Consider the following 25,699-nt stretch of genomic DNA (forward strand, 5'->3'; position numbering starts at 1 on the left):
TCTTAGCATTAACAAGCAGAATCACTGAAGGAAAAAAAAGAACAAAGACAAACAGAAACACAAAAGCTACAACTGAATTCAGCCACAGCCTTAAAGATAAAAGGCATGAGCAAAAAACAGTGAGCAATCAGTGTATGAATCACAACAATGGTGACAACAAAATATTTAGACGATCAGATCAACTCTGGACATCACAAAAAGCTACTAAAAGACAAAACAAAAAAAGCAAATAATTGGAATTAAAGAATGATGTCAAATTGATGTCGAAAAAACCCCATAAAAAATTGACAATTTTTTGACATCAAATTGACATCATTTTCTGAAAGACGCATGCAATTATATTTTTTTACCGTCAGAGGTCAAAAGTTACATAGCTTTAGCTTTAATTGTAATAAAGCTGAAATAAATTATTTGACATCAATTTGACATACATTTTTTGACGTTTGACAATTTGACATCAATTTCTGTTAACTTTACCTCAGGCTGGGGTGCAATGTCCCAAATATCCCAAACACCCACTTTGTCTGACTCCTGCCCAGCCAGCGCTTCCAAATCCAAATCCTGGTCCTGCCACCATTTAATGAATACACAACTCACATGCCAGAACAGGATGATTTACTCATTTTAAAGTCTCATCTATCAATTTCTTGACGTCAATTGGACATAATTTTTTTGACGTCAAATTGACAATTTTTTTTTACGTCAAACTGACATACATTTTTTGACGTCAATTTGACATCAATTTTTTTGACGTCAATTGAAAATTTTTTTGACGTCAAACTGACATCAATTTTTTGACGTCAACACACTGATGTCAAATTGATGTTGAAAAAAAAACATCAAATTGACATTTTTTTTTATGTCAATTTGACATAATTTTTTTTACTTCTGACAATTTGACATCAATTTCTGTTAACTTTACCTCAGGCTGGGGTGCAATGTTCCAAATATCCCAAATGCCCACTTTGTCTGACTCCTGCCCAGCCAGTGCTTCCAAATCTAAATCCTGGTCCTGCCACCATTTAATGAATACACAACTCACATGCCAGAACAGGATGATTTACTCATTTTAAAGTCTCATCTATCAATTTTTTGACGTCAAATTGACACTTTTTTTGACGTCAATTTGACATCAATTTTTTTACATCAATTTGACATCAATTTTTTGACGTCAATTTGACCAATTTTTTGACATCAATTTGACATCAATTTTTTTACATCAATTTTTTTACATCAATATGACATCAATTATTTGACGTCAATTTGACCAATTTTTTTTCTCTGAGTCTGCACTGTTACCCGATAACATCTCACGGTTCCTACACATGATAACAAATAATGTATAAATAATGAAGACATGTTCAAATGAAAAACACAGACAAGACCAAAAGCAGGAAATAATTTGCTTTAATTTTACTTTTGCTTTAATTTGCTGTTGCTTGCTCTCTTGACAGTGGTTGTAATAGAAAATGGCAGAAATGTTTATCGTGAGATCTCTAACTTTCAAGTCTTGCGTGCCAGTAGTGCCTAAAGCTATACACTGATCAACGCAGAGGAGCACAGCTAGGCATAGAAGACGCAGCACAACCAATGATTTTCTGCAAGACGCATGCAGTTCTATTTTTTTACCGTCGGAGGTCAAAAGCTTTAGCTAATAGCTTTAGCTTTAATTGTAATAAATCTGAAATAAATTACAATTAGATGAAAAAACTTAAACTAAGCAAAAAAATAGAAATGGCAACTAAGTGAAATAAGTTTAAGTTGAAGCACTGAAATTACTCACTGGAGAAAAAAAAAAATAACTAAAAATGAAAATAAATTAAACCTAAATAGTATTATTTAAAAAAAAAAGTAATACTAAACATTAAACGAATTAAAATTATAACAAAAATAAAATGATAAAATAAATAAATGATAAAATATTACTAAAAATATAATAGTACAGGCCTATAAATAACACTAAAATAACAGTGGTGTGCATCCCACTTGAAAATGACAATTCAGAAGCCAATATATTTATAAGCAAATATCTCTTCTTGATTTGACTTGAAAAAATATGTGTCATAAAATAGTCTTTTTTTTTTTTACAACACAGAGAAGGTGACCAATATGAAATAGCCTATTATTGTTGTGGTGAATTTGAAAGCGGCAACACTGATTCAAAGCAAGTTGAAAGGATGACCCCTGACCCCGACAGTCGGCTTGTGAATCGGGCACACAGCAGAGTGCTAATATTGCCCACTTTTTCCTGTCTGTTTCCTCAGTGCTGCCACGACTGCCCTCCACGTTTACCGGCAGAACACCAGGAGGCCTGTGCTGAAACAGCAAGAACCACGAGGCACAACACTGTAAAAGATGAAAGCCAGACAGCCGACTTCACACAAGCTGCTAAATCAACACCAGAGCACCACAAGAGCTCTGTGTTTCTCAGGGGTCCAGCGTGAGGGGTGTTCCTGAAACCTATAGTGTGAACATCAACCCATATACTGTAGCTAGGAGTTTTCTTTTCCATTCTTTGGATAAAGTTTAATCAAGACAGCAAGGAAAAGTGTAAAATACAGTACAGTGCATACATTGTAAAAATACTGTTTAAAATTGAGGCCGTTTTCTTTAACACACACTCCTAGTCTAATTGCAAATCATTAATGAGTGCATGTCTAAAGTAAATATTATATATATATCTTTCATCAAAATGTAATACATTTTATTGACTGAAATAATATCCTGTTTTACACAGAAATAGGTCACATTATAGAAACAATATGGATGTGAACAATATTACATGTTGACTTAAACCACATAGCATTTATAGAGCTCTTTAGGACATTTTTAGGACTTTTAGGAATAAAAAGGCCTGCTTACAAAACGTCTTTCTCTGATTTCCATCATACTTGAGTCATTCAGTTAAACAAACATCATTCATTCATACATCTAGGCATGTCCAATACAGCAATTAACACAAAAGTAAACAATGGTCCATTTATTAATCTATAAAATGTCTGAATAAATGTCAGTTAGAGAGTTTTTATTCATTCCTTGAAAAGTTTAAAAATGTACAACAAAATGTCACAGTTGTTTTAAAATACCTGTTATGACACTGCCATCTAGTGGTTGAGTGCTGTTAACTTGGGCTGCACACTTAAGTTACAATCACAATGTAATGTCTATATATACACATACATTCAATGATATAAAAATACTTATAAAAGTTAAAATATTAATTAACGTTTTTTAAGTTTTAAAATAAAATACAACTGGTGAACTTTTTTTGTACACTGTAATTAAACACCAAGATGATTTCACTATTGTTCTTCCATCTTAAAAATCTAAAAAAAAAAAACTTACAGTACAGTAATTATATATAATGTGCAATTTTTACAGTTCTTATTTATATATATATATATTTATATATATAAATATATATATGTATATATATATATATATATATATTACACTTATGTATCTTAATTAAAGGCACAATAATGAATCTCTAATGGCATTATAGATGGAGGATAGCATTTATACTATATTATAAATGCTATTCACCGGTTTCACAGACCAGGCTTAAGCTAATCCCAGACTAAAATGCATGTTTGAGTGGTTTAACTGAAATCAAATCAATATCTTAAAATATGTCACTGCTATTGTTTTGTCTCAAGACGCACACCAGTTTTTTTCTAGTGAACGTTTATAAAAGCTACTTGAATGTCCTGATTGAACTAAGGCCTAATATCCTGGCTTAGGCTAAGCCCTGTCTGTGTAACTGGGCCTGTATTATGTTAATTAAATAAATAACAAAATAATGTGTTGAGAGATACTTCTGGGATAACATGGATACATACTCATACAACAAAACAGTCAAAAAATGGCCCCGACCAGTGAGGAAGGCTGATGCATATTGGTTGTACTTAAGATCTGCCTATTCCAACAAGAAGTGATATCAAGAAGGCCAGGTTTCCCATCAAAAACACGATAAGCAGGACTGTTTCAGGCTTCATCTAACAAAAATAAAACATATTACTTTAAAACATGAAATTTACAAGATCACCTTTTATATATGTGGTCTATTATAATTATACCTATATAATGAGATTAAGCCCATATGTCTTAATGTTGGACTTACCGATCCACAACTGCAAATCTCAGAATCTGAAATAAAATGACAACATTTTATGCATTCTATTGTTTAAATAATACATTTTCAGATAATAATTTCCAAAATCGTAATTCCAAGAAAAAGTAAAAATGAATAATAATATGAAATACAAATATAAATATACGCTACTGTTCAAAAGTTTCATGATCAGTAAGATTTTTTTTTTTTGAAAGAAATTACTTTTATTCAGCAAGGATAAAGTGAAGTGATCAGAATTAGTAATAAAACATTTATAACGTTAGAAAAGATTTAAGTTGTCAAATATCAAACGTATGATTTCCCCATTTCCAACATCGATAATAATAAGAAAAATGTTTCTTGAGCACCAAATCAGCATATTAGAATGAATTCAGAAACTGGAGTAATGATGAAGATTCAGCTTAGCCATCGCATGAATAAATTACATTTTTAAATATATTAAAATAGAAAACAGTTATTTTAAACTGTAATAATATTTAACAATATTACTATTTTTACTGTAATTTTGGTCAAATAAATGCAGCCTTGGTGAGCAGAAGAGACTTCTTTCAAAAATATTTTAAAAATCTTACCAACCTCAAACTTTTGAAAGATAGTGTAGTGTATACAAATATAAAAAAAATATTAGTAAATAAATAAAAAGGGTGTTATGCTTTTCAAATTTACATCATTGGGATTTTCAAGTAACTTTACCAGCGAATGCAGCGTCATACCTTTTTTCTTGGCGCGAAAGTTAAGATCTTGAAGAATGTACATCAGCGCCTCCCAGGTAATAAAACCTCCCATAACTTTCAACATCCATCCATCCTCCTTATACTCTTCAAACAGTGCCAAACCAGTGAAAATCGCAGCAACTGTGTCACAGAATAAAAGAGAGATTGTTTTCATCTGAGGAAATGGAAGACGTCGATGAAGATAATGAAGTTGTTGTCATACCTGCGAGGGATTTGATAGCTAAAGCAATGACGGAATGGGCCCAGTTGAAAACAAACCTCCTGCAAAGAAAATCATCAGATTAATAATAATGCTTCCCCCTTGCCTTTCCATGTCCTATCTGCATAAGAGAAGTGAAGTTTCCCTCACCGCTCATGCTGCGGCTCACAGCGGAAAGCAGCGACTATGGGCTGAATAAGACTGAGGATCATCACCAAACAGCCCAGGACAGGATGAGTTCCCTACACACACAGATACAACACTGAATCACAGTATGTCTGCACAAAACACTTCACTTCAAACATCTGAAATACTTAGCATTTCAATTTAAAACTCAATGCCTTGTCATTTCACATTTTTACTGCCAATTATTCATATATACACACACACACACGCCATACACACACACACACAGACATATGTATCAGCAAATTAGCTTACCCCACTCCAATCCTGAGCATAAGAAAACACCAGTATAAATGCGATGGCTGTGGCAGTGACTGACAGGACCATCAGAGACACGTGGGCCTGTGGAAGAAGAAACAAACCATATTTAGTTATTTTAATCATTTGGTTACACTTACTTATGTATTTAACAACACTGCATAATACATAAAATCAGTCTCTGCACATTTAAAACGAAAATGTATTAATATAGATGAATCAGATGTTTTGAATGAACATTAGCTACATCCAGTCCATTTATTTTAGAGTGCTGATATTGTGCTCCAAGTTACTCTATATTATATTTGTATTTATAATTTGCTGTAATCAGTTATATAATGCCATAAAGGTTGTTAATAGCATGCTAACTACACACTACACACATACGTATTGCTGCATCATCAAAGAAATTTTCCCACTGTCATGCTGATGAAACAGATATAGGGGCTTTTGCACCAAATAGTTCTAGGAACTCCGTTATAGGAACTAGCCACTAGGATAGTTCCCGGAAAACTAATTTCTCCCCTGGGCCATGCTCCTATTTGCATTCGCACCGGGAATAGGAACTGTGAAGCAGCCAACAGCAGCGTCTTTAACCTCTTAATTGTCACGATCCCGTTGGCGGGACGCCTCCCAGCCAGCACACCCATGTGTGCCCCCCATGGTTTAGCCCAGAACATTGTTCAGAGTGCACACTACAGGCTGTTAAATGTAACACTGAATCAGTGTTGGAGTTAATGAGATAATTAAGTAATTAATTAAGTGATGACTGAGCATTAACTGTTAACAAGCTGTTAACAAGCTGCTGTTAACAAGTAGAATTAACAACGGAAAGAGAAACAACAAGAACAGGAAAAAATAAAATAAATAAATAAATAAATAAATAAATAAATAAATAAAAAATTGAAAAACGAGAACTACATCTGACTTCAGCTGCAGCCTTAAATAAAAGAAGACATTAAAGGGATAGTTCACCCAAAAATGAAAATTTGATGTTTATCTGCTTACCCCCAGTGCATCCAAGATGTAGATTACTTTTTTTCTTCAGTCGAACGCAAATTATGATTTTTAACTCCAACCGCTGCCGTCTGTCAGTCAAATAATAGCAGTAGATGGGAACTTCAGCTATAACAGTAGATAAAACTTGCTTAGACAAATCCAAATTAAACCCTGCGGCTCGTGACGACACATTAATGTCCTAAGACACGAAACGATCGGTTTGTGCGAGAAAGCGAACATTATTTATATCATTTTTACCTCTAATACACCACTATGTCCAACTTCGTTCAGCTTCCTGTTAGTGAGGTCAAAAAACACATTGTGATGACCGAATTGATGTCTCGCCCATATACTTCAATGAGCGCGAGACATCACTTCCGTTGTCAGAGCGCGATCAGACCTCACTAGCCGGAAGTTGAACGAAGGTGGACATAGTGGTGTATTAGAGGTAAAAATTATATAAATAATTTTCGGTTTCTCGCACAAACCGATCGTTTCGTGTCTTAGGACATCAATGTGCCGTCACGAGCCGCAGGGTTTAATTTGGATTTGTCTATGGAAGTTTTTTCGACTCTTATTGTTCAAGTTCCCAATCACTGCTATTATTTGACTGACAGACGGCAGCGGTTGCAGTTAAAAATCATAATTTGCGTTCGACTGAAGAAAAAAAGTAATCTACATCTTGGATGCCCTGGGGGTAAGCAGATAAACATCAAATTTTCATTTTTGGGTGAACTATCCCTTTAAATCTCTCAAGATCTCAGCAGAGGAGGATTAAACAACTCCATATACAGAAGCTCTTATTGAGAATTAAGAGAGAGGTTTTTTTGTTGTTAATTTTTTATTGAAATTTGTTTGGGTTTTAGTCACCATTATGGTGATCGGTGTTTACTTTAGTTGGGTAGTTTGTAGGGGTGTAACAATTCACTTGTTTTCTCGATGCATCGATTACAAATCCTGATGATGCATATGCATTGATCCTGAAACATGTTTTTTGAATTGTGAATCGTTAATTTAGGCCGATAATTTATGTAAAATGCTAAGAATCGGATTAATCGCGATTCTACATTCAGTGCTTTAAAATATTTAAACATTAAATTACTACACTCGCGAATTGATGGAGACTTTGTGCGCCGTCATTTGCGCCCTCACAGCTATCCTTCACATATGTGCGGGAGCACTCTTTACCGCCTTTCACTGGATTGCGCTCCATCCCTAGCCCATGTTTGAAGACGGCCACTGTTATTCACATGAGCAGATCACAGCTCTCTATTATATTAGCAATAGTCCTGAGTCAAACCGCGCAAGCCACTGATAAAGCTGAAGACATTGCCTGATCACTACTGTTAAAAAAAAAAAAATGCTTTCATTGTGTGGAAACACTATTTTCTTTAAGTTTTAAGGAAATGGGTCATCGACATTTCCTGAGCAGTTTCAAGGTTCGCATTTATTACATGGATGGAGCAAACACATAATGTAAGTGTCTCATACGCACAGTTCCAATGAATGGTAAATGAAATTATGAACTTAATGTCGTTAAACTGAATGTGTCGAGGAAACTGCTGAATTAACTACAACATTAACAACACTGAAATAAGAGCGTGCGGTTTATAGATCAGATGCACGTTAAAGTTGTGTTCGTTACTATAGCAACAGTACAAATCCAGTGCGTTTTCTTTCAGATACATCGTAAAGGAAAATGCTATGTGTAAAGAGAAAAAAGATGGATTTTCTTACTATTCCGTGAAGTTAGTTTAGGATTAGTTGGGAAAGTGCATGATATTCTAGGGTAGTCTCTCCATGTAAGCATTAGTAGCCTATGTTTAATGTACCTGGAACCCTTTAATTAAAGGTACAATTTGTGATTTTTTTTCTGCTAGAGGTCACTAGAAGCCTATTCAAAACAAAGGCGTAGTTTGATGACGCCAAGATTTAGAGCGGAAACTTGGGACATGTGGTCTCCATCTCAACGGACGGTGCAAAAGAATAGGGATTGGAGTCTGGAAGAACTCATGTTCGTGGATGCGATTATTAACGTTACTGTAGTATGAAGCAGAGCAGGGCCGAGTGTTGCGGGAGCTGAACGAGGAAATGGAGCGATTGATCAACACACGCCTCACGAGCAGCGGGACTTTTATTATGACACAGTCGCCGACGCCGCTTCCGCTTTTCCGGTCATGAGTTTACGGGAGCTGTCCTTGTCGACAGAACCAGCGGCAGATGGTAAACAGTAATTATGTTCCATAAATAAGTAACACAATCCACCATAAAACGTGCAAGAAGTAAATAAGGAACTGCTTGAAGCGAGCTAGTGGTTTGCTGGACGCTAGACACTACTTCCGCATTTGTCCACGGCACTGTTGTCATGTGGTTTCTACGTCAGTAAAGGCGGTAACAAAGGTAACTGACGTCATTGACAGGCGACTGCACTGCCCCGTGTCACTGTTTAGAATGTGAATTTTCTCATGATTTACAAGTAGTTGAAAACATTAGAGATATTGTTTGTAATCAGCTGGACAAAATATATAACACTAGCCTAGTGGTTTCTGGATATTTTACTGCAAAAATTTTACATTTTGTACCTTTAATAAGGTTGTGTAGTCTTTAACACTATCCTCTACTAGTTAACTATATATGAACTAGGCCTAACAACACTTTTAAAACCCTTCTAAAGTTTTGGCTTACGTAAATTTCCACAAATGCCAATTTTTATTGACAATTAAAATAAAGTTATGTAGCATCATTAAGAACTAACATGAACTAACATTAACAATGGACTCTCTGACCTCCTGAAGGCCGCTGTGTAATTTTTCCCCCTGACTAAGACACATTGAGGGAAGCATTTCAATAACCCTATGAATGCATATTAAAATGCAGAATCGAATCGCATCGAATTTTAATGTGAATCGTCTCGTATTGAATCATTCTGAATTTGCAAAAATCATTCTTGAATTGAATCGAACACCCATGAATCGTGAATTGAATCACTGTCTACCCAAAGATTCACAGCCCTAGTAGTTTGACTTGTCTCTGTAATGTTAGAGTTTTTCTGATTTCTGCCACTGAGTTTGTTATAGCAAGAGAAAACACAACCAGATGATGTGGCTTAATTCACTGACCTTATGAATTTAATATGAACAACATCTTACAAACTTTGTTTTATTGTGATTCATGTAAAGATCCAACACAGTTTTAATCAGAAAATCTGAATGAGTTTTAAAACAGATTATACACTAAACACTTTCAACTATGGTGAGATTTACTCACAAGAATCAGCCTATGAATCTCAACAATGGTGACATCCTTAATGCAGCAACGCATTGACACACCCAGAATGCATTGTGGCATGAAGCATGTCACCATTGTTGAGATTCATACGCTGATTCTAGATGTCTGTGTGAGAGGAAGTTTTCCAGGAGTTTTAAAGTGTACAATGTGTTTTATATCTCATTTTATTTTTAGAAGAGAGCCAACACAAACTTAACATTTTATTCATATAAAGCTCAGTCATTAGATCAGTGAACTAAGCCACTACATGACAATTATATTCTTATCATAAAGCAGCTGATCACTTTTTCTCGTCATTATTGCCATAACAAACAGCTACAAAAAAGTCAAGAGTAAAACTGCCTAACTAAAGCAAAGACTGACCTCAATAATGGTAACATCAAACAAAACTATTATTTTCAACAAATCATCAACATCTAAACCTCTGGTAAATCTCAAAAACAACTTTTGTAGATGAATGTCAGAAATAAAGTCAGTCTGGTTAGTAATAATTGAAGCTGGTAATGCTGTTTGTGGAAATGTCTAATCAGATCTGAGAGATTTTATGTATTTTATCTTCAGTTGATTTCATCTAAGGCTGTGGCTGAAGTCGTAGTTCTTGTTGTTCCTCTGTCCTTCGGTGATTCTGCTCGTTATCACCTAATTATCTCATTAACTCCAACACCGATTCAGTGTTACATTTAATAGCCTATAGTGTTCACACTGAATAGTGTTCATTTCATCTGGGCTACACCATGTGCTAAACATGGGTGTGCTCTGGTTGGGAGGAGTCCAGCCAGCGGTACCGTGGTTTCATGTTGTAAACGCATAATTTATGCGACTGAAAGAGCAAAAATTGGGGCTAAGAGACAAAATCTCTTATGACGCCGTTTTCCATGTTCGTGAAGTAAATATGTTTACACAGCTTTTTAAAAATGCCGGGTGCCGGTGTTTGACATGCTTTCGACTAATCAACGTATACTTCCCAGATAGCAAGCAATGATCAAAATAATGTTAAATTAATTTTAATGTGTCAACGTTAACCTCATTGAATCAATATCACTTTTGCACCCTCAATTAATGTTGAAAAAATGTTGAAATTAAAAAAAAAAAAAAAAAAACCCAATGGTAATGGCATTGAATCAATGTTTGCACTCTCAGAAAATGAAACAACTACAACTGACTTAAAGCCACACAGCCTGAAATCAGCTGAAAATGAAATGACAATAAATCTCTCATGATCTCAGCAGAAGTTCTTTTTGAGAATGAACAGAGGTTTAGATGTTGATGTTTTATTGAAAATGTTTGGTCACCATTTTAGTGGTCAGTGGTTCATTTAGTTGGTCAGTTTGACTCTTGGCTTTTTGTGTGAGTTTGTGGTCTTTATAACAGTGCTTAGCAGAGCATGTAATTTGTTGCAAGAAAACCAGAAACAATGATGATTGGTTGATATAGTTTTCAGCCTCATAAAGCAAAGTCATTTGTTCTTGACCAAAAGTGTATATTTGTTTTTAATAGGTTACATTCACCAACAATACTTTCTTGGTCAGACATTCTGATTATTGCTTTTAAAGTGCAACATATACAACATATACTATGGTGGCTCCCAGAATGCATTAAGGCATGAAGGATGTCACCATTGTTGAGATTCATATGCTGATTCTTGATGTCTGTGAAAAAAATCCATAATGTATTTAAAAAAAAAAAAAAAAAAAAAAAAGATCTATATCTCTCTCTCTCTCTCATATATATATATATATATATATATATATATATATATATATATATATATATATATATATATATATTACTCTGTTTTGTGAGGCAGAAAACTATGACACCTGATTATTTTGTTTCTGGTTTTCTTTGCAATGAATGATGTGTTTTGGTAAACACTGTTACAAAGACCACAAACTCACAAAAATGCCAAGAGTCAAACTGACCAACTAAAGGAAACACAATGATTTAACATTATTTCGATCATTGCTTGCTATATGGGTTCCTATCCTATCATGCTGGTTTAGACCCTACTCTGAAGCAGAAGCTAATTTAGTTCCACCAAAAGGAGTTCCTAAAACTAAAATCATTCCTAGTTCCTGCATTGTGAACACAGCAAATTCTGGGTACTTAAGCCAATAGTTCTAGGAACTATGAAAAGGCTCCTCCTGTCAACATGATGCAATTTACTTTACAAATGAGCTGATGAGGTAGATAAAAAGGCCTACATGGGCAGAGCTCTGGCTTTGTTTAAACATCACACTAAACAACTAATTTAATGTAGATTTTCTTTTTTGTGTGTGTGGCATATCTGACTTAAACCTGTTAAGTTGTTTATAGTCTATAAACAGCAAAAAATAAATAAATAAAAAGGTTGAGGGCTGGTTGAGTTGCGTTATAGTGTATTGAAACTCAGTTATGGTAAGGGACATAACATTTCCGAATCAAGCTAGAAAGCAGTTGACCAATCAGAGAACATTGCTTTTCAGAAGGAGGGGCTTCATAGAGACAGGAACTAAAGTTTTTTTTTTTTAAACCTATTCAGGTAGACCCTAAAAACAAAATAAAGACTTTGAAAAGGGGCGTGTAATCAGAGGTGGAGATTCCAGGGGTCAGAAAGTAAAAGTCCTGCCATATTTTATTCCACCCACTGAAGCATTAATGAGATAAATAAGTGATTAATTGAGTGATGATTGAGCATTATTGAAGACACCTGATGATAACAAGCAGAATCACCAAAGGAGAAAATCACAATTTTTAAGTTACCATCATCGAGGTCAGGGTTTGTTTTAGTTGAGCTCTTGACCCTTGACTTTTTAATATTAGATTTTGTTTGGGCAGTTTTAAATGCATTAAAACCAACCAGACAAGCAAAGTTAAAAGATGATCAGGTGTTGGTTATGTTTTCTCAAAATCATTATTTGATCTGAATCACTGAGCTCATTTAGAGCCCAATCTCTGAGTTAGTTTTACATTATTGATTACAGCAGCACTATGATTCAACAGATCAGCTTATACAATACAAAATTAAAAAAAAAAAAAAATCCTTTTAGGCACACACAAACATCAAGTATCAGCCTGTGAATCTCAACAATGGTGACAAGCAACATATTCTGATCAACAGATCAACTCTGAACATTAGAAAACAAGCTACTAAAAAGTCACAGAAAAACAGCAAAATTTTAATAGTGAGAATAAATGAAATTACTAAGACAATTAAGCTCATAATTTATTCATGCAGCAATGCATGATGGGAGCCATGGATGAATTTTGATTGGTGGCTCCCAGAATGCACTGCAACATGCTTTATGATGGCCACCACTTGAGATTCACAGGATGATTCTTGATGTTTGTGTGTTTAAATGAGCTCTACTTTTTTTTAATCAGAACTCGAAAATATTGTAAAAGCTGATCTTGTGCTGTAGAATCAATAATGTAAGTCTAACTCAGAGATTGAGATCAGTGATTAAGATCAAATAATGTTTATGTAAAAACATAACCAACACCTGATCATCTTTTAACTTTGCTTGTCTGGTTGGTTTTAATGCAGTTAAAACTGCCCAAACAAAATCTAATATTAAGAAGTCAAGGGTCAAGAGCTCAACTAAAACAAACCCTGACCTCGATGATGGTAACTTAAAAATTGTGATTTTCTCCTTTGGTGATTCTGCTTGTTATCATCAGGTGTCTTCAATAATGCTCAATCATCACTCAATTAATCACTTATTTATCTCATTAATGCTTCAGTGGGTGGAATAAAAACATGGCAGGACTTTTACTTTCTGACCCTGGAATCTCCACCTCTGCTAGTAATAGGTCCCCTTTAAAGTGCTGCAGTAGTCAATTTAATCCTTTAAAACTCATCTTTGATCATCAAATGAAATATTTAAACATTTTCCCTGTAAAAATAATGTCTTTATACCTTAAAATTGCTTGAATGTGACTCTACACCCTTGCTTTGTTTAGTACATGTGGATATGTGTATGCAAATTAGTCCACTCGATCATATCACACACTGCACAATGGTAAGTGGAAGTATCGGTTTCACGAATGCATGAACTTAAAATTTAAAAGTCAAATGCATACACGTAAATCCACATGTGATTTGAAATGTAGATAAAATGTAAACAAGAAGCAAAAATACCAGTTTTTCATCCTCTCTCACACACTAATAGCTGCACTCTCTTTTAAGCCTCTTGGCATTGTTGATGATTGTGTAGGTGATTAAAATGGCAACCAATGTAGAAAAACCGGACTACAGTATCTGAATAAATGGATCATTTGCAAAATGACTGTGCACAGTCAGTCTGAAAGATTTATATGCAGTGTGAAGTGTGCAAAAACAGACAAAGACTTACTATAAACCAGAAATCTTTACCACCAAGACCATGGTCCTTGGCAACTCCCTTTAAATAGCGTGCTATGATCATCCCGATACTGCCGGTGGTCATCCAGGCGATTAACATCAGGGCACCTGAACCAGATCAGTAGCATTAAGATCACAGTAATGCTGATGTGAGGCTGTAATGTGGATCCAGTGTCAGTTTGTTTTGATGTACTCACCGTGGGCTTTAAGGATTGGTGGGAATGCTTCACTTGTGAGGACCAGGGATGGATTCAGTAAATCAGCCTTGGTGCTACTGACATATTCTTGTGTGTGCTGACCGATATTACCTACAAATGAAGATCATTCTTCAGTTTAAGGACCAAAGATGCTTTCATCATTTACTGACCCTCATGCTGATCAGTGACTCGTTTTCTTCCACAAAAGATGTTTGTGCCACTCTTGTGCAAACAATAAAAGCATAAATCGCACAAGACTTCTGAAGCCATTTGATAGCCTTCTGTGAGGAATTTTTGTTGTTCACTAAAAAAAAAATCTTACCTTGCATTAATTGAAACTTTGAGAATTCTGATAAACATCTTGAATTGCATTTCATGGAAGAACAAAAGTCCTTTAAGAGCAAAGGTGGGTAATCCAGGGGTCAAATAGTAAAAGTCCTGCCATATTTTTATTCCACCCACTGAAGCATTAATGAGATAAATAAATGATTAATTGAGTGATGATTGAGCATTATTGAAGACACCTGATGATAACAAGCAGAATCACCAAAGGAGAAAATCACAATTTCTAAGTTACCATCATCAAGGTCAGGGTTTGTTTTAGTTGAGCTCTTGACCCTTGACTATATAATATTAGGTTTTATTTGGGCAGTTTTAACTGCAATAAAACCAACCATAAAACCAAAGTTAAAAGATGATCAGGTGTTGGTTATGTTTTCATGTAATCATTATTTGATCTGAATCACTGAACTCATTTAGAGCCCAATCTCTGGTTTACTTTATTGATTACAGCAGCACTGTGATTCTAAAGCACATAAATATAATATTTTTTTTAATAGTTCTGATTTAAAAAAAAAAAAAAAACATCAAGAATCAGTCTGTGAATCTCAACAGTGGTGGCCATCATAAAGCATGTTGCAGTGCATTCTGGGAGTCACCAATCAAAATTCATCCATGCCTCCCATCATGCATTGCTGCATGAATAAATTATGAGCTGAATTGTCTTAGAAAAACAGCAAAACTTTAATAGTGAGAATAAATGAAATTACTGTGACTTTTTAGTAGCTTGTTTTCTAATGTTCTTTTTTTTTTTTTTTTTTTGATAAGGACAACTTTTTAAAAAAAAAATCTGTATTGTAAAAGCTGATCTTGTGCTGTAGGGTCACAGTGCTGCTGTAATCAATAACGTAAATCTAACTCAGAGATTGAGATCAGTGATTAAGATCAAATAATGATTAGGTGGAAACATAACCAACACCACCTGATCTTTTAACTTTGCTTATTTTGTTGGTTTTAATGCAGTTAAAACTGCCCAAACAAACCCTAATATTAAAAAGTCAAGGGTCAAGAGCTCAACTAAAACAAACCCTGACTTCGATGATGGTAACTTAAAAATTGTGATTTTCTCCTTTGGTGATTCTGCTTGTTATCATCAGGTGTCTTCAATAATGCTCAATCATCACTCAATTAATCACTTATTTATCTCATTAATGCTTCAGTGGGTGGAATAAAAATATGGCAGGACTTTTACTCTTTGACCCCTGGATTACCCACCTCTGTTTAAGAGTTTAAAACAACATGAGGGCAAGTATAGGATGACAAGCCAAAGAGAAATATATATATTTTTTTAAATAATAATAATAATCAGGGGCGTAGGAGCCATTATACATGGGGGGGACATGTCCCCCCCACATTTCAAAATCTAAGTTTTGTCCCCCTCACTATTTCCCAATGTCAGATCTCTGCCGATTTCAGAGTCTCCAAATTAATCCATGCCCCCAGACCCCCCTAGAGGAACCGATGTCCACCCACCACAGTCTCACTAAATCCTGTGGGAAACAATCCGTTAGCATTTAGGTGCTTATATATATATATATATATATATATATATATATTATATAAACGGGGAATTTCCCGGATTTCCCCCTAACCCCCCTGGCATTTACTGTCCCCCCCAGGTTCAAAATCGCTCCTACGCCCCTGATAATAATGAAAATATAAATTAAAATATAAAGAATTATACTAAAATAACACTGCATTACAATTGACAGTTTTTGTTCAAAACATTGATTTTATACAACATAGAAATTTATATCAGGCTCAATAAACCACAAACCTCCACTGGAGGGTCCAGAAGCAATCATGAGGTAGTACTGGCTAGTGGACATTGCTCTTGATGTGCTAATGGCATTACGAGAAGTAAAAGAACAATTGATATTTCCATTCGTCAATGCTGTCTTGATATTAGTCACATTCCCCTGTAAATCAAGTAGAATATGTGAGTGAGTGATGATATTTTATCAAACAATAGTAAGAAGTTGTGGCACACTAGAGGAATGGAAGCAATCTGTACCAGTGAGAGAATATTTGGACGAATTCTTCCTGTGGAAAAGGCGTGTTGCACTTGAAGTAAGCCGCTGCTGTCCTTACCACAGATGTAGATGTCATCATTGCCCTGGAAATACAAAAACATTTTTTAAAACCACATAAACAATGTTGTCTCATTGTTCCTGGAAAACAAAAATCATGTTTTGCTGAGGTTTGTGGAGAAATGCACAAAAAGGAGTCAGTGCTGACAGAGGTAGTTCTCCAAGATTCAGCAGGTGTAAATGGATCTCATGTTTCAGGAAAAATATAACATGTTAGACACCCACTTGGATGTTTATAGTGTAAATTACTGACATTCAGGCCCATACGGAATCTGTGCACAGAATTTGGAACACCCATCACTTTCACAGTTCTACACATTCCATATTACATGAATGTTTGAAGAAAAGAAGAAAAGATCTTCAGATTCCATTTGGGCCTGCTGAAATCTCATGAGCGGGACAGAGTGTGTACCATTTGCTGGTCATCTGAAAACCCAATGGCGATATATCCATCAGCCTTCCCAGACATTTCAATCATCAATTCTGATTGGTCAGATGATGCCTGAACTGCCATGAAGTAACAGCCTGTGCTGGTAGTTGGGTCACAGTTGCTGGGCTGACTGAAGCAGACTTTGGTTTTCCCACAATCAGGATTTGATGGAACCTGAAATGAACAGAGCAATTTCTGCTGAATATAAAACAACATACGAGAACAGATCGACATATTCTTAGATTTCATGTAGGTGTAGAAAAAGTAAAACTTACAGTACCAGAAGTTGTTCCTGTATACGTAAGAGCAGAGCTCCTAACATCAACCCAAAAGGTTTTGAAACTTTTAACAAATGTTGCTCTGAAAAAAGAAAAAAAAAAAAATCCATTAAAAATCATACTATGTAATACCATCATACAAGTGATAAAACAATACATTTAAAAACACAGGAAAATTGGTAAATGTATACCTGAATTCTATGCTGCCGAGTTTTGCAGATGGGGCCGTCCATTTAGCTTGAATTGTATACTTTTTAGTATTTGATGTATGAGAAACTGCTCTATTCTGAATATATAATATAATATAACAAAAATACATCAATGTCATTCCATACTAGTTTATGATCATTAGTAATGGAAGGAAGTAGTATAATAAAAAAAATAATGTAGAAAAACTCACAGCGTCAGTATTGCAGTAGATGGCCTGTGCACTACTGTTCAGCACATTGAAAGTGCCAATGGCAACAGTCGATCCAACTTCATTTGCTTGTAACATAAATCCTTCAAAATAATCTGATTTTGAGCTTAAAGATACTGAAAAAGAAGAAAAAGTTCAGTGGAGCTTAAGACCCTGAACTAACATAGATAAAACTGATGCATGTATGACTATATCATACATTTTTTTTCTGATTATGACAATAGTGATTCAACATAATCCATGTAAAAACCTGATAGGAGCTATTAATTAATTGTACAGTATTGTGTAGGCCTATAGTATAGTATTATTATAGCATGCATTGTGAATGCATTAGGCGATATAACATATAGTATGATATAGTATTTATATTATCTATTGGTATAGTACAAGTATCTACAATTATTACTAATTAATTTCTAAAAGTTAAGTTCCATTGTTTATTCACCCTCATGCCCTTAATACCTTTTTTCATCTTTGGAATACAAATGAAGATCTTATAAAGAGATAATAAAACTAATATGCATTGAGAGATATAGTCCAAATTTTCTGAAGAGACTCGCTTTATTTGATATGACAGATTGAATGTAGGCTTTTATTCACATAAACATTGATCATCAAACATAAGCTCAACTGTACTTGCTTTAACGCACAAGAACAAACCTCACTGGTTCTTGCGGAAGCTCAAACGTGCTGCGTAACACGCGATAATAAACCCTTATTGGTTCTTGCATGTCATGTGTACGTGCTTGAGCTTCCGTTTACCATGTGCGTGTTGATGAAGGTTTATATATATGAATAAAAGCTTAGATTAAATCTGTTCGTCATATAAAGAGATCAAGTCTCTTCAGAATATTTGGACTAAACTGCTAAATTCATATGGATTTATTTTACAAACGCTTTATGAACTGTTTAAAGCATCAAAGTGGTAGTTGCATAGCTGTCAATGAGGGACAGAAATCTTATATTTCAATAAAAATATCTTCGTTTAGAATTTTCATTTTTGTGTGAACTATCACTTTAAATATAGTAGTAGGCTATAGGTAACACTTTACAATATGGTCTCATTTGTTAGCATTTGTTAATGCAGAAGTATGGTTCATTGTTAGGTCATCTTAAGTAATTTAGTTAACTTAATTTAACAAATTTAAATGTTATTGTAAGAGTTATAGATGTTGCATGTTATTTATTTATTAAGGCTCTGAAATTTGGGTTTAATAACTAGAAAATGTTAGGATTAGGATAAATACCAGTAGACTATGCATTGTTTTATATTTTATAAAGATTATATGTACACTACCACAAAGTTTGGACACACCTACTCAGTTTTTATTATGACCATTTACACATTTTGGAATAATAATAAAGTCATTCAGAACTATGGCATAACACAAATGGAATGGTTTTAAAAAAATGTGCATGCTATAATCCTTCCTTAATGTCATACTAATTATAACACATATTCACGGTATACAAAATAAAATAAACCATTCATTAACACTCAACATAATAAACTAAACAGCTGTACAAGCTTGTAAATGCTAAATATGTCCTACAAAACTCACAGCACCTGTGCAGAAGAACAGCCTCACCTGTGATTTCATCTCCGTCTTTAAATGTGGTCTTGTCAGCAGTAACGGTGTACGGAGAAGCGATGGACTGAGCGCTAGACCCGTGACTAGGTACCAAAGATCCACATACTTGGCTGACCTGTCCATTAGGAAAACACTGCACGATCCCAACACAAGACAGGAGAACATACAGGAACATCTGAGGAGATTTATAAACTAACTATAAGTAATAACATCACCGGCGAGAGTTGCAATATCAATACACAGCGACAGTGAAGAGAAGAAAAGAGAAAAAAAAATGGATAAAAACAACACCTTTGGATAATTAGTTGGGCGAGGATGTTGTTCCCTCTTGGCTTCGGCTGACACCCTGTGTGCGCGCGCTCAAAGATCCAGACAGTTCTTCAAAACAAATAGCGTAGTCATTGTGGGCAGGGCTTTACCTGATTTACCTGATTAGGTAATGATGCTGTAAACCAACAGTGGGCGATCATAAGATTCTGAGTTTCTCATGAACTCACGTGACATTAATCATACGTTAAGATTAATCTTAAGTGTTTTTTTTTTTTATGTTTTTTTTTTAAGAAATCCGCAAGTAACTTGTTTTCTTAAGTTCTCCAGACGCAGAATTTTTCTAACCTCTAACTTTTTGAAGAATACACGGTAAACAAAAACAAAATTTGTCTATAAAAATGTTTTTATATTTCCTGGCAATTGATTGATTTCCTGGCCTAAAGCTAGACAATAAAAATGCATATGAGATATGATCCTTCTTCAGAGAGAAAAAGAAAGCATTATTATTTTAAAACATTTTATTTTAAATAATAGTAAGAAATTGTGTAACTACCTTTGAACTTTACCCTGTGATTGTCAAATTGAATGAATCATTATTTATTCCTCAATGAGTAAATGATGCACTTCTCTTTTTGTCCTAATAGCATCAGTTTAACCGCAAAATAAAGATGCTAGTGTAATCGATACAAATTGCCAGTGACAAACTGCATTAATTAAAATTTAGTGTAAATAATGTATACAGTAGTAGCAATGTTCGTGTTTTCAAAATTTTTATGTAAAACCACTAAGGGTACATGACCAGGGCCAGACAACATGCTAACATGATTAGCATAAAGCAAGCATGATTAGCATGTTTGCTTGCATGATGCTAACATGATTAGCATTATACTAGCATGATGCTAGCATGATTACCATGTTGCTAGCATGTTTTTAACAAGATGATAACATGATTAGCATGTTTGTTAGCATGATGCTAACATGATTAGCATTCTATTAGCATTATGTTAACACAATTAACATGCCACTAGCATCATGCTAACACATTTTTACTAGTTTGTGTCATGTTTAAATCCTAAGCTAATCACTATTAGCATGTAGCTATTCACTGTTAGCATGTGTAGCATGTTGGACGTCCGGTTTGCTAGAATGAGTCAAAAGAGCCAACCGCCATGTCTCTATGATGCTCTGATGCAGAGATATAGATCTGGCTAAACGGTTGCTAGGGTACTCTGTTTGGTTGCTAAGGAGTGGCTTGGCAGCTACCAATGATGATACTCCAAAGGCTGCTTGACAATATAAACCAACCCCCATGTCTTTACGATGTTCTGATGCAGAGATATAGATCTTGCAAAAAGGTTGCTAGGGTACTCTGTTTGGTTGCTAGAGAGTGGCTTGGCAGTTGCCAATGATGATACTCCAAAGGCTGCTTGCCAGTATGAATGATATAAACCAACCCCCATACTAGGGCTGCACGATATATCGCATGAGATTGTCACGCGCATTTCGTCAGTAAAGCCGGTTCCCTGATTACCGTTAAATCTCCATCACCTGCTTTCAAATGGAGCGGCATTTAATAGACAGAGCCGTAGATCACTGAAAAGCCACGCAATATCGCGTTCATTATCGAAGGCGATTCATCTGCGATATGAACGCGATATTGCGTGGCTTTTCATTGAACTACGGCTCTGTCTATTAAATGCCGCTCCATTTGAAAGCAGGTGATGGCGATTTAGCGGTAATCAGGGAACCGGCTTTATTGATGAATTGCGCGTGACAATCTCATGCGATATATCGTGCAGCCCTACCCCATACCTCTATGATATTCAGATTTGAAGATATCCCTCTATGCTTTCGGTTGCTAGGGTGCTCTAAATGGTTGCTAGGGCGTGGCTATGAAGTGTTTAAGGTGATTTGTGATTGGCCGTTTGCTGCCCCGAGTCAAATGAGCCCACCCTCATGTTCCTATGACACTTCTATCCAAAGATATTCCTTTGATCTTTTTCAATGGAGGTGACTTGTGCAGACTTGAGACAACCAGGTATCCCAGAATGCATCTCGCACTAACCAGCAAGCGTCAATAGTAGGAGAAACCCTGCATAATTTAAAACATATTAATGTTTTTATGTCATGATATGTAGTTTTAAGAGTTTTTCAGGCGAGAATGTGCTTGTTTAAAGCTCAAATGTGTGGTTTATTGATAAAGATTGCGCCTTTCTGACAATTTGATCTGATGTTGTGGGAGTTGTGAGATCCAGGTGATCACCGGACGCTCAGCGCTCATGTACCCAGCCGAGAGCAGCCTTACCTCGGCTAGTCCTTCTGACGTTTGCCGCTGGCTCCGTTTTGGCTGAGGGCAACGTGACATTTCATAACTTTATATATGGCTATTTAACTTTTGTATCCTACTAAAGCGCTGATTTTGTACGCTTGACTGAATTGTTTGCTTTATTTCTTATTGTATATTCTTACCTTTTATAATGGCTATTATTGATCATTAAAACTGACATAAAACAAACAGAGACATGGTTTTGTTTTATGTTATAGTCTATTTCATTTTATTACAGTGAAGTTAATCAGAGTATGCACAAATAGTATTACATTTAATATTTTTGAAATATATACGAAAAGAGGCAGAGTGGTGTTTTATAACAAATTTCGTTTTATTGTTGGCTAAAATATACATAACCAGAGAAGCCAGAGCGAGCTGAGTGACGTTATCAAGAACGCTGCTGTTCCATTTGCAGAATCACCGGACTTGTGTTCTCCCGTCCATGGGAGTTCGATCGCCTGAGTCGAACTTGCCAAGTCCTAACTACCAAGGACGCGAGTCCGAAGTTTGCGAACTTGGTTTTGAGAAACGGCCAAGGTCTAGGTGGGGCTGAAGCCCCAGGGCCCGCGGATAGAAGGGGCCCGTGATTGGCTGGAGGAAATGAGATTGACAAGTGGTTGATTTGTGTCTAATAAAATAACAAGAAAAAATGATTTGTAAAAGTGCCTGACTGATAAATCACCGTCCAATCAAAATCACTTTACAATTTGTGCCATGACATCGGGAAATGCCTCTTTGCGTTATGCTATCGCATTTAGACTAGAAAATGGGAAATTGGCTTTTATTGCTTGTTCAGCCTCGCTGGTGTTCAAAATGATTAAAAAAAGTGATAGTGGTGCGCAAAAAAAGGAAAAAGAAGCTTAAAAGGCATGCTAACTACTTCGGTTCACATAAAACATCCGAGCCAGTGGAAGACCCCGGTCCCCGCGTGCAGTGGCAGCTCACAATTATCTTCACCCACCGACACCGTCGCCGATCTGCGTGCTTTACACGTTGAAGAAGGTCAGATAGCAGCTGGTACAAGACACTGTGGCATGGCAATCAGATGAAAGGGGGCCCTTGGTGTTGCTATAGCCCCAGGGCCCAATGTTTTCTTAATCCGAGCCTGTACATGACACGTTGTCATGTAAATAAACTGCCAAAACGCATAAAACAAAACGTTTTATGTTTTTAGTTGAAAACTGTGTTGTGTAAACAGCCCATTTGACAAAGCTGATCTTTTAAAGTACGGGACTGTTTAGATGGATAACAGAAATCTTTGGATTTCTAGGGCTGTTTACACGACACCGCTACGACTAAAAACTGAACTTTTTATGTTTTGGCCGTTCATGTACATGTTTAGTGGCCTGAAAACGCAAACATTTGAAAATGGGTTTCGAAGTGCAAGTTTTTGAAAACGATACCGTTGTCATCGTGTAAACGGCAAAAGGCGAAACTGTGAAAACTGTGACTTCATGCACATGCATATTAGCTACATGTTTAGTCCACCTTATTTGACCACACGGAATTGAGGTATTTCTGTGGATGTGCAAGACTTCTGATTTATTAGCCGCTATAGGGAAATAACGAGAAGAATACTAAAGTGCAGAAATGTTTAACTTTTTTAAATGATTGATGTTTAATATGAATAAATTATGCACATAAACGGCCATCGATGGCATTCTCAAGTGAAACGAGTCGAGGCTTGGACCCGGAAACGGCGTTCCTTACGTCACGACTTAACAAGCGGATAGAGGGTATTCATCGACGTCACTTTCCCGCCGGAACGCGCTCCTTCAGCTGGACTGAGTGGCAAAAGAACCTGCTGCATGACTGGATTTAATAGGGGAAACTGTGAGTAAAACAAATGATTACACTAAAGGTTGCTCGATAGTGTTCCTTACAACTTCAAATAAACCTCCATGGATATTGACATATGCAGCCAGGAATCGTGTTTCCTGACATTCATATGTGCCTGATTTCGACGGCGGGGAGACACATAAAGTAAATCTGCCTGTGAATATTTTATATAACTACAATATCGGTAGGTTTAAATCCGCGTAATCACTTATATCAATGTTATGTCGTCATATTGTCCAGACCTAAAACATATAACGTTATAGTTTTATAGTATAGTTTTTGTCAGTGTATTTTGCAGAATATAAGATGGAAAATATTTAATTGATGAGTTATCAACATATAACAATACAATATATACGGTATGATTTTACTTCAAAATCCACCAATTTGACACAAAATGATAACTGCAAATCCATGTTTCTCTGCCTGGAGTCGAGCTGTTTCTGTGAATTGCAGTGATCCATTTGCTTCTTTTTTCTGTAGCTTTCAGCAGTCTTTATATACCTCAGGTTTTGTGTCAAAGCTATTTGTACAGTCAATCACAAAGCTCTTTCCCGTTTTGGATGTGTTTTGTGTGTTTTTCGCGACATTCATGCTGAAAACCAATGCTGCCGCTCAGTCTTTTGCCACACAGTGGACGTAACCGCAGTCGTAACGGTCGACGGTGACGACACGTGCATACCCTCTATAAGAATACGCCTGCGCATGCGCGTAATCTTTGAGACATCAGCTGCGTCCGAAAACCTAGGTAGCTGCCTTGCTGCCTCGCTGTCTTATAAGAGAATGACTTGTACGGCAGCGTTTATGCATGAAGGCACCTCATGAAACAGATTTCGGACAGACTTCTGAGGCAGCCTAATCGTTTAATGATCTACAGCAATATCGCGAGCTTTGGTGAGAACACAAATATTTAATTATTACAGTAGTAATTTCTCGTAAGAAATTATATCAAAATTGAAATATGTTGGTCAAAATCGTACTTTTATACACAAACTGAGCAGCAAACGCCTACTTTCGGATGCCTCAACTGTCACAGAATGGAAAGCACAGGATTGTGGGATATCAAAGGCAGCTAAGGATACATCCATGCTTCCTTCAAAAATTGATCAGATGAAGGTATCTCATGAGACAGGATGTGAAGCTAACATTGGATTCGGACGTGCCTTGATGCCTTACTACCTTGAAATGTGTCCTCAGAAGGCAGCATTTTCCAGTTTTCGGACGCAGCCATCGCCAACTTGTCTGGCACAGAGCCGTTAAATATGTTTTTTCAGTGGCTCTGGTCTGGCATTCATAATACAGCAGGATTTTTTGTCATTTTCGTGGATACGTGTAAACAGGGATAGTTTTTATAACGTTGTCATCTGTAGAAATATGTTACAAGATGTTTTTCTGAATAGCAAGGGAAGAAAGAAAAGAGGAAAAATCAAGGTGCCAAAGCCATAGAGAGTTAAAATGACACTAAACATAATCTTGAGAAATGTTGCATGGATTGTTTTATTAAGCTCATATTAGTTCAAAGCTGAGATTAAAAAATAACTCATAAAATTGTGGTGCGTCTGCTCTGTAAGGGATGAGTGAGTCTAAAATATGTGCGTCATCTTATGATGAAGTTTGTTGTGTCATGAAAGCAGAACAACAAGCTTTTGTTGCCCTTGGGAAAGACCGCCCATATTGCTGATCCAAATAATGATCTGTTTTTATAGGTCTAAGATTTTGTTTATATAAATATAACGAATGAAATAAAGGACCAGTTCTATTTCAAGGGAAGGAATC

The 25,699-nt window shown here is 35.8% G+C and overlaps 1 protein-coding gene across 2 annotated transcripts; it reads right to left on the minus strand.

The window, feature by feature from the left end:
- Window positions 1-3,580: 3,580 nt before the first annotated feature.
- LOC137014202 (putative ferric-chelate reductase 1) lies at window positions 3,581-19,834 on the minus strand. 2 transcript variants are annotated; one of them, XM_067378393.1, is made up of 16 exons: window positions 19,777-19,834; window positions 19,483-19,660; window positions 17,876-18,009; window positions 17,667-17,761; window positions 17,473-17,557; window positions 17,180-17,371; window positions 16,692-16,793; window positions 16,455-16,596; window positions 14,339-14,449; window positions 14,134-14,249; window positions 5,510-5,596; window positions 5,219-5,310; window positions 5,072-5,130; window positions 4,849-4,989; window positions 4,124-4,149; window positions 3,581-3,998 (listed from the first exon to the last, which is right to left on the minus strand). In XM_067378393.1, the coding sequence occupies exons 2-16, from the start codon at window positions 19,658-19,660 to the stop codon at window positions 3,909-3,911; spliced, it is 1,650 nt and encodes a 549-aa protein (XP_067234494.1). In that variant the 5' UTR covers window positions 19,777-19,834; the 3' UTR covers window positions 3,581-3,908. The 2 variants fall into 2 exon arrangements, with proteins under 2 accessions (XP_067234494.1, XP_067234495.1); XM_067378394.1 differs by lacking the exons at window positions 3,581-3,998; window positions 4,124-4,149 and having other exon boundaries at window positions 4,917-4,989; window positions 5,072-5,089.
- Between the last annotated feature and the right edge of the window lie 5,865 nt (window positions 19,835-25,699).

The sequence above is a fragment of the Chanodichthys erythropterus genome, chromosome 23 (assembly GCF_024489055.1).
Source record: "Chanodichthys erythropterus isolate Z2021 chromosome 23, ASM2448905v1, whole genome shotgun sequence".
Classification (NCBI taxonomy): domain Eukaryota; kingdom Metazoa; phylum Chordata; class Actinopteri; order Cypriniformes; family Xenocyprididae; genus Chanodichthys; species Chanodichthys erythropterus.

Excerpts from the sequence above, each read along its gene's own strand:
- LOC137014202 (XM_067378393.1), bottom strand. The coding sequence starts at position 19,660 with ATGTTCCTGTATGTTCTCCTGTCTTGTGTTGGGATCGTGCAGTGTTTT. Across the intron at positions 18,010-19,482 it reads AGACGGAGATGAAATCACAG|TATCTTTAAGCTCAAAATCA; the intron begins GTGAGGCTGTTC and ends CTTCTTTTTCAG. Across the intron at positions 5,131-5,218 it reads TGTGAGCCGCAGCATGAGCG|GAGGTTTGTTTTCAACTGGG; the intron begins GTGAGGGAAACT and ends TTTTCTTTGCAG.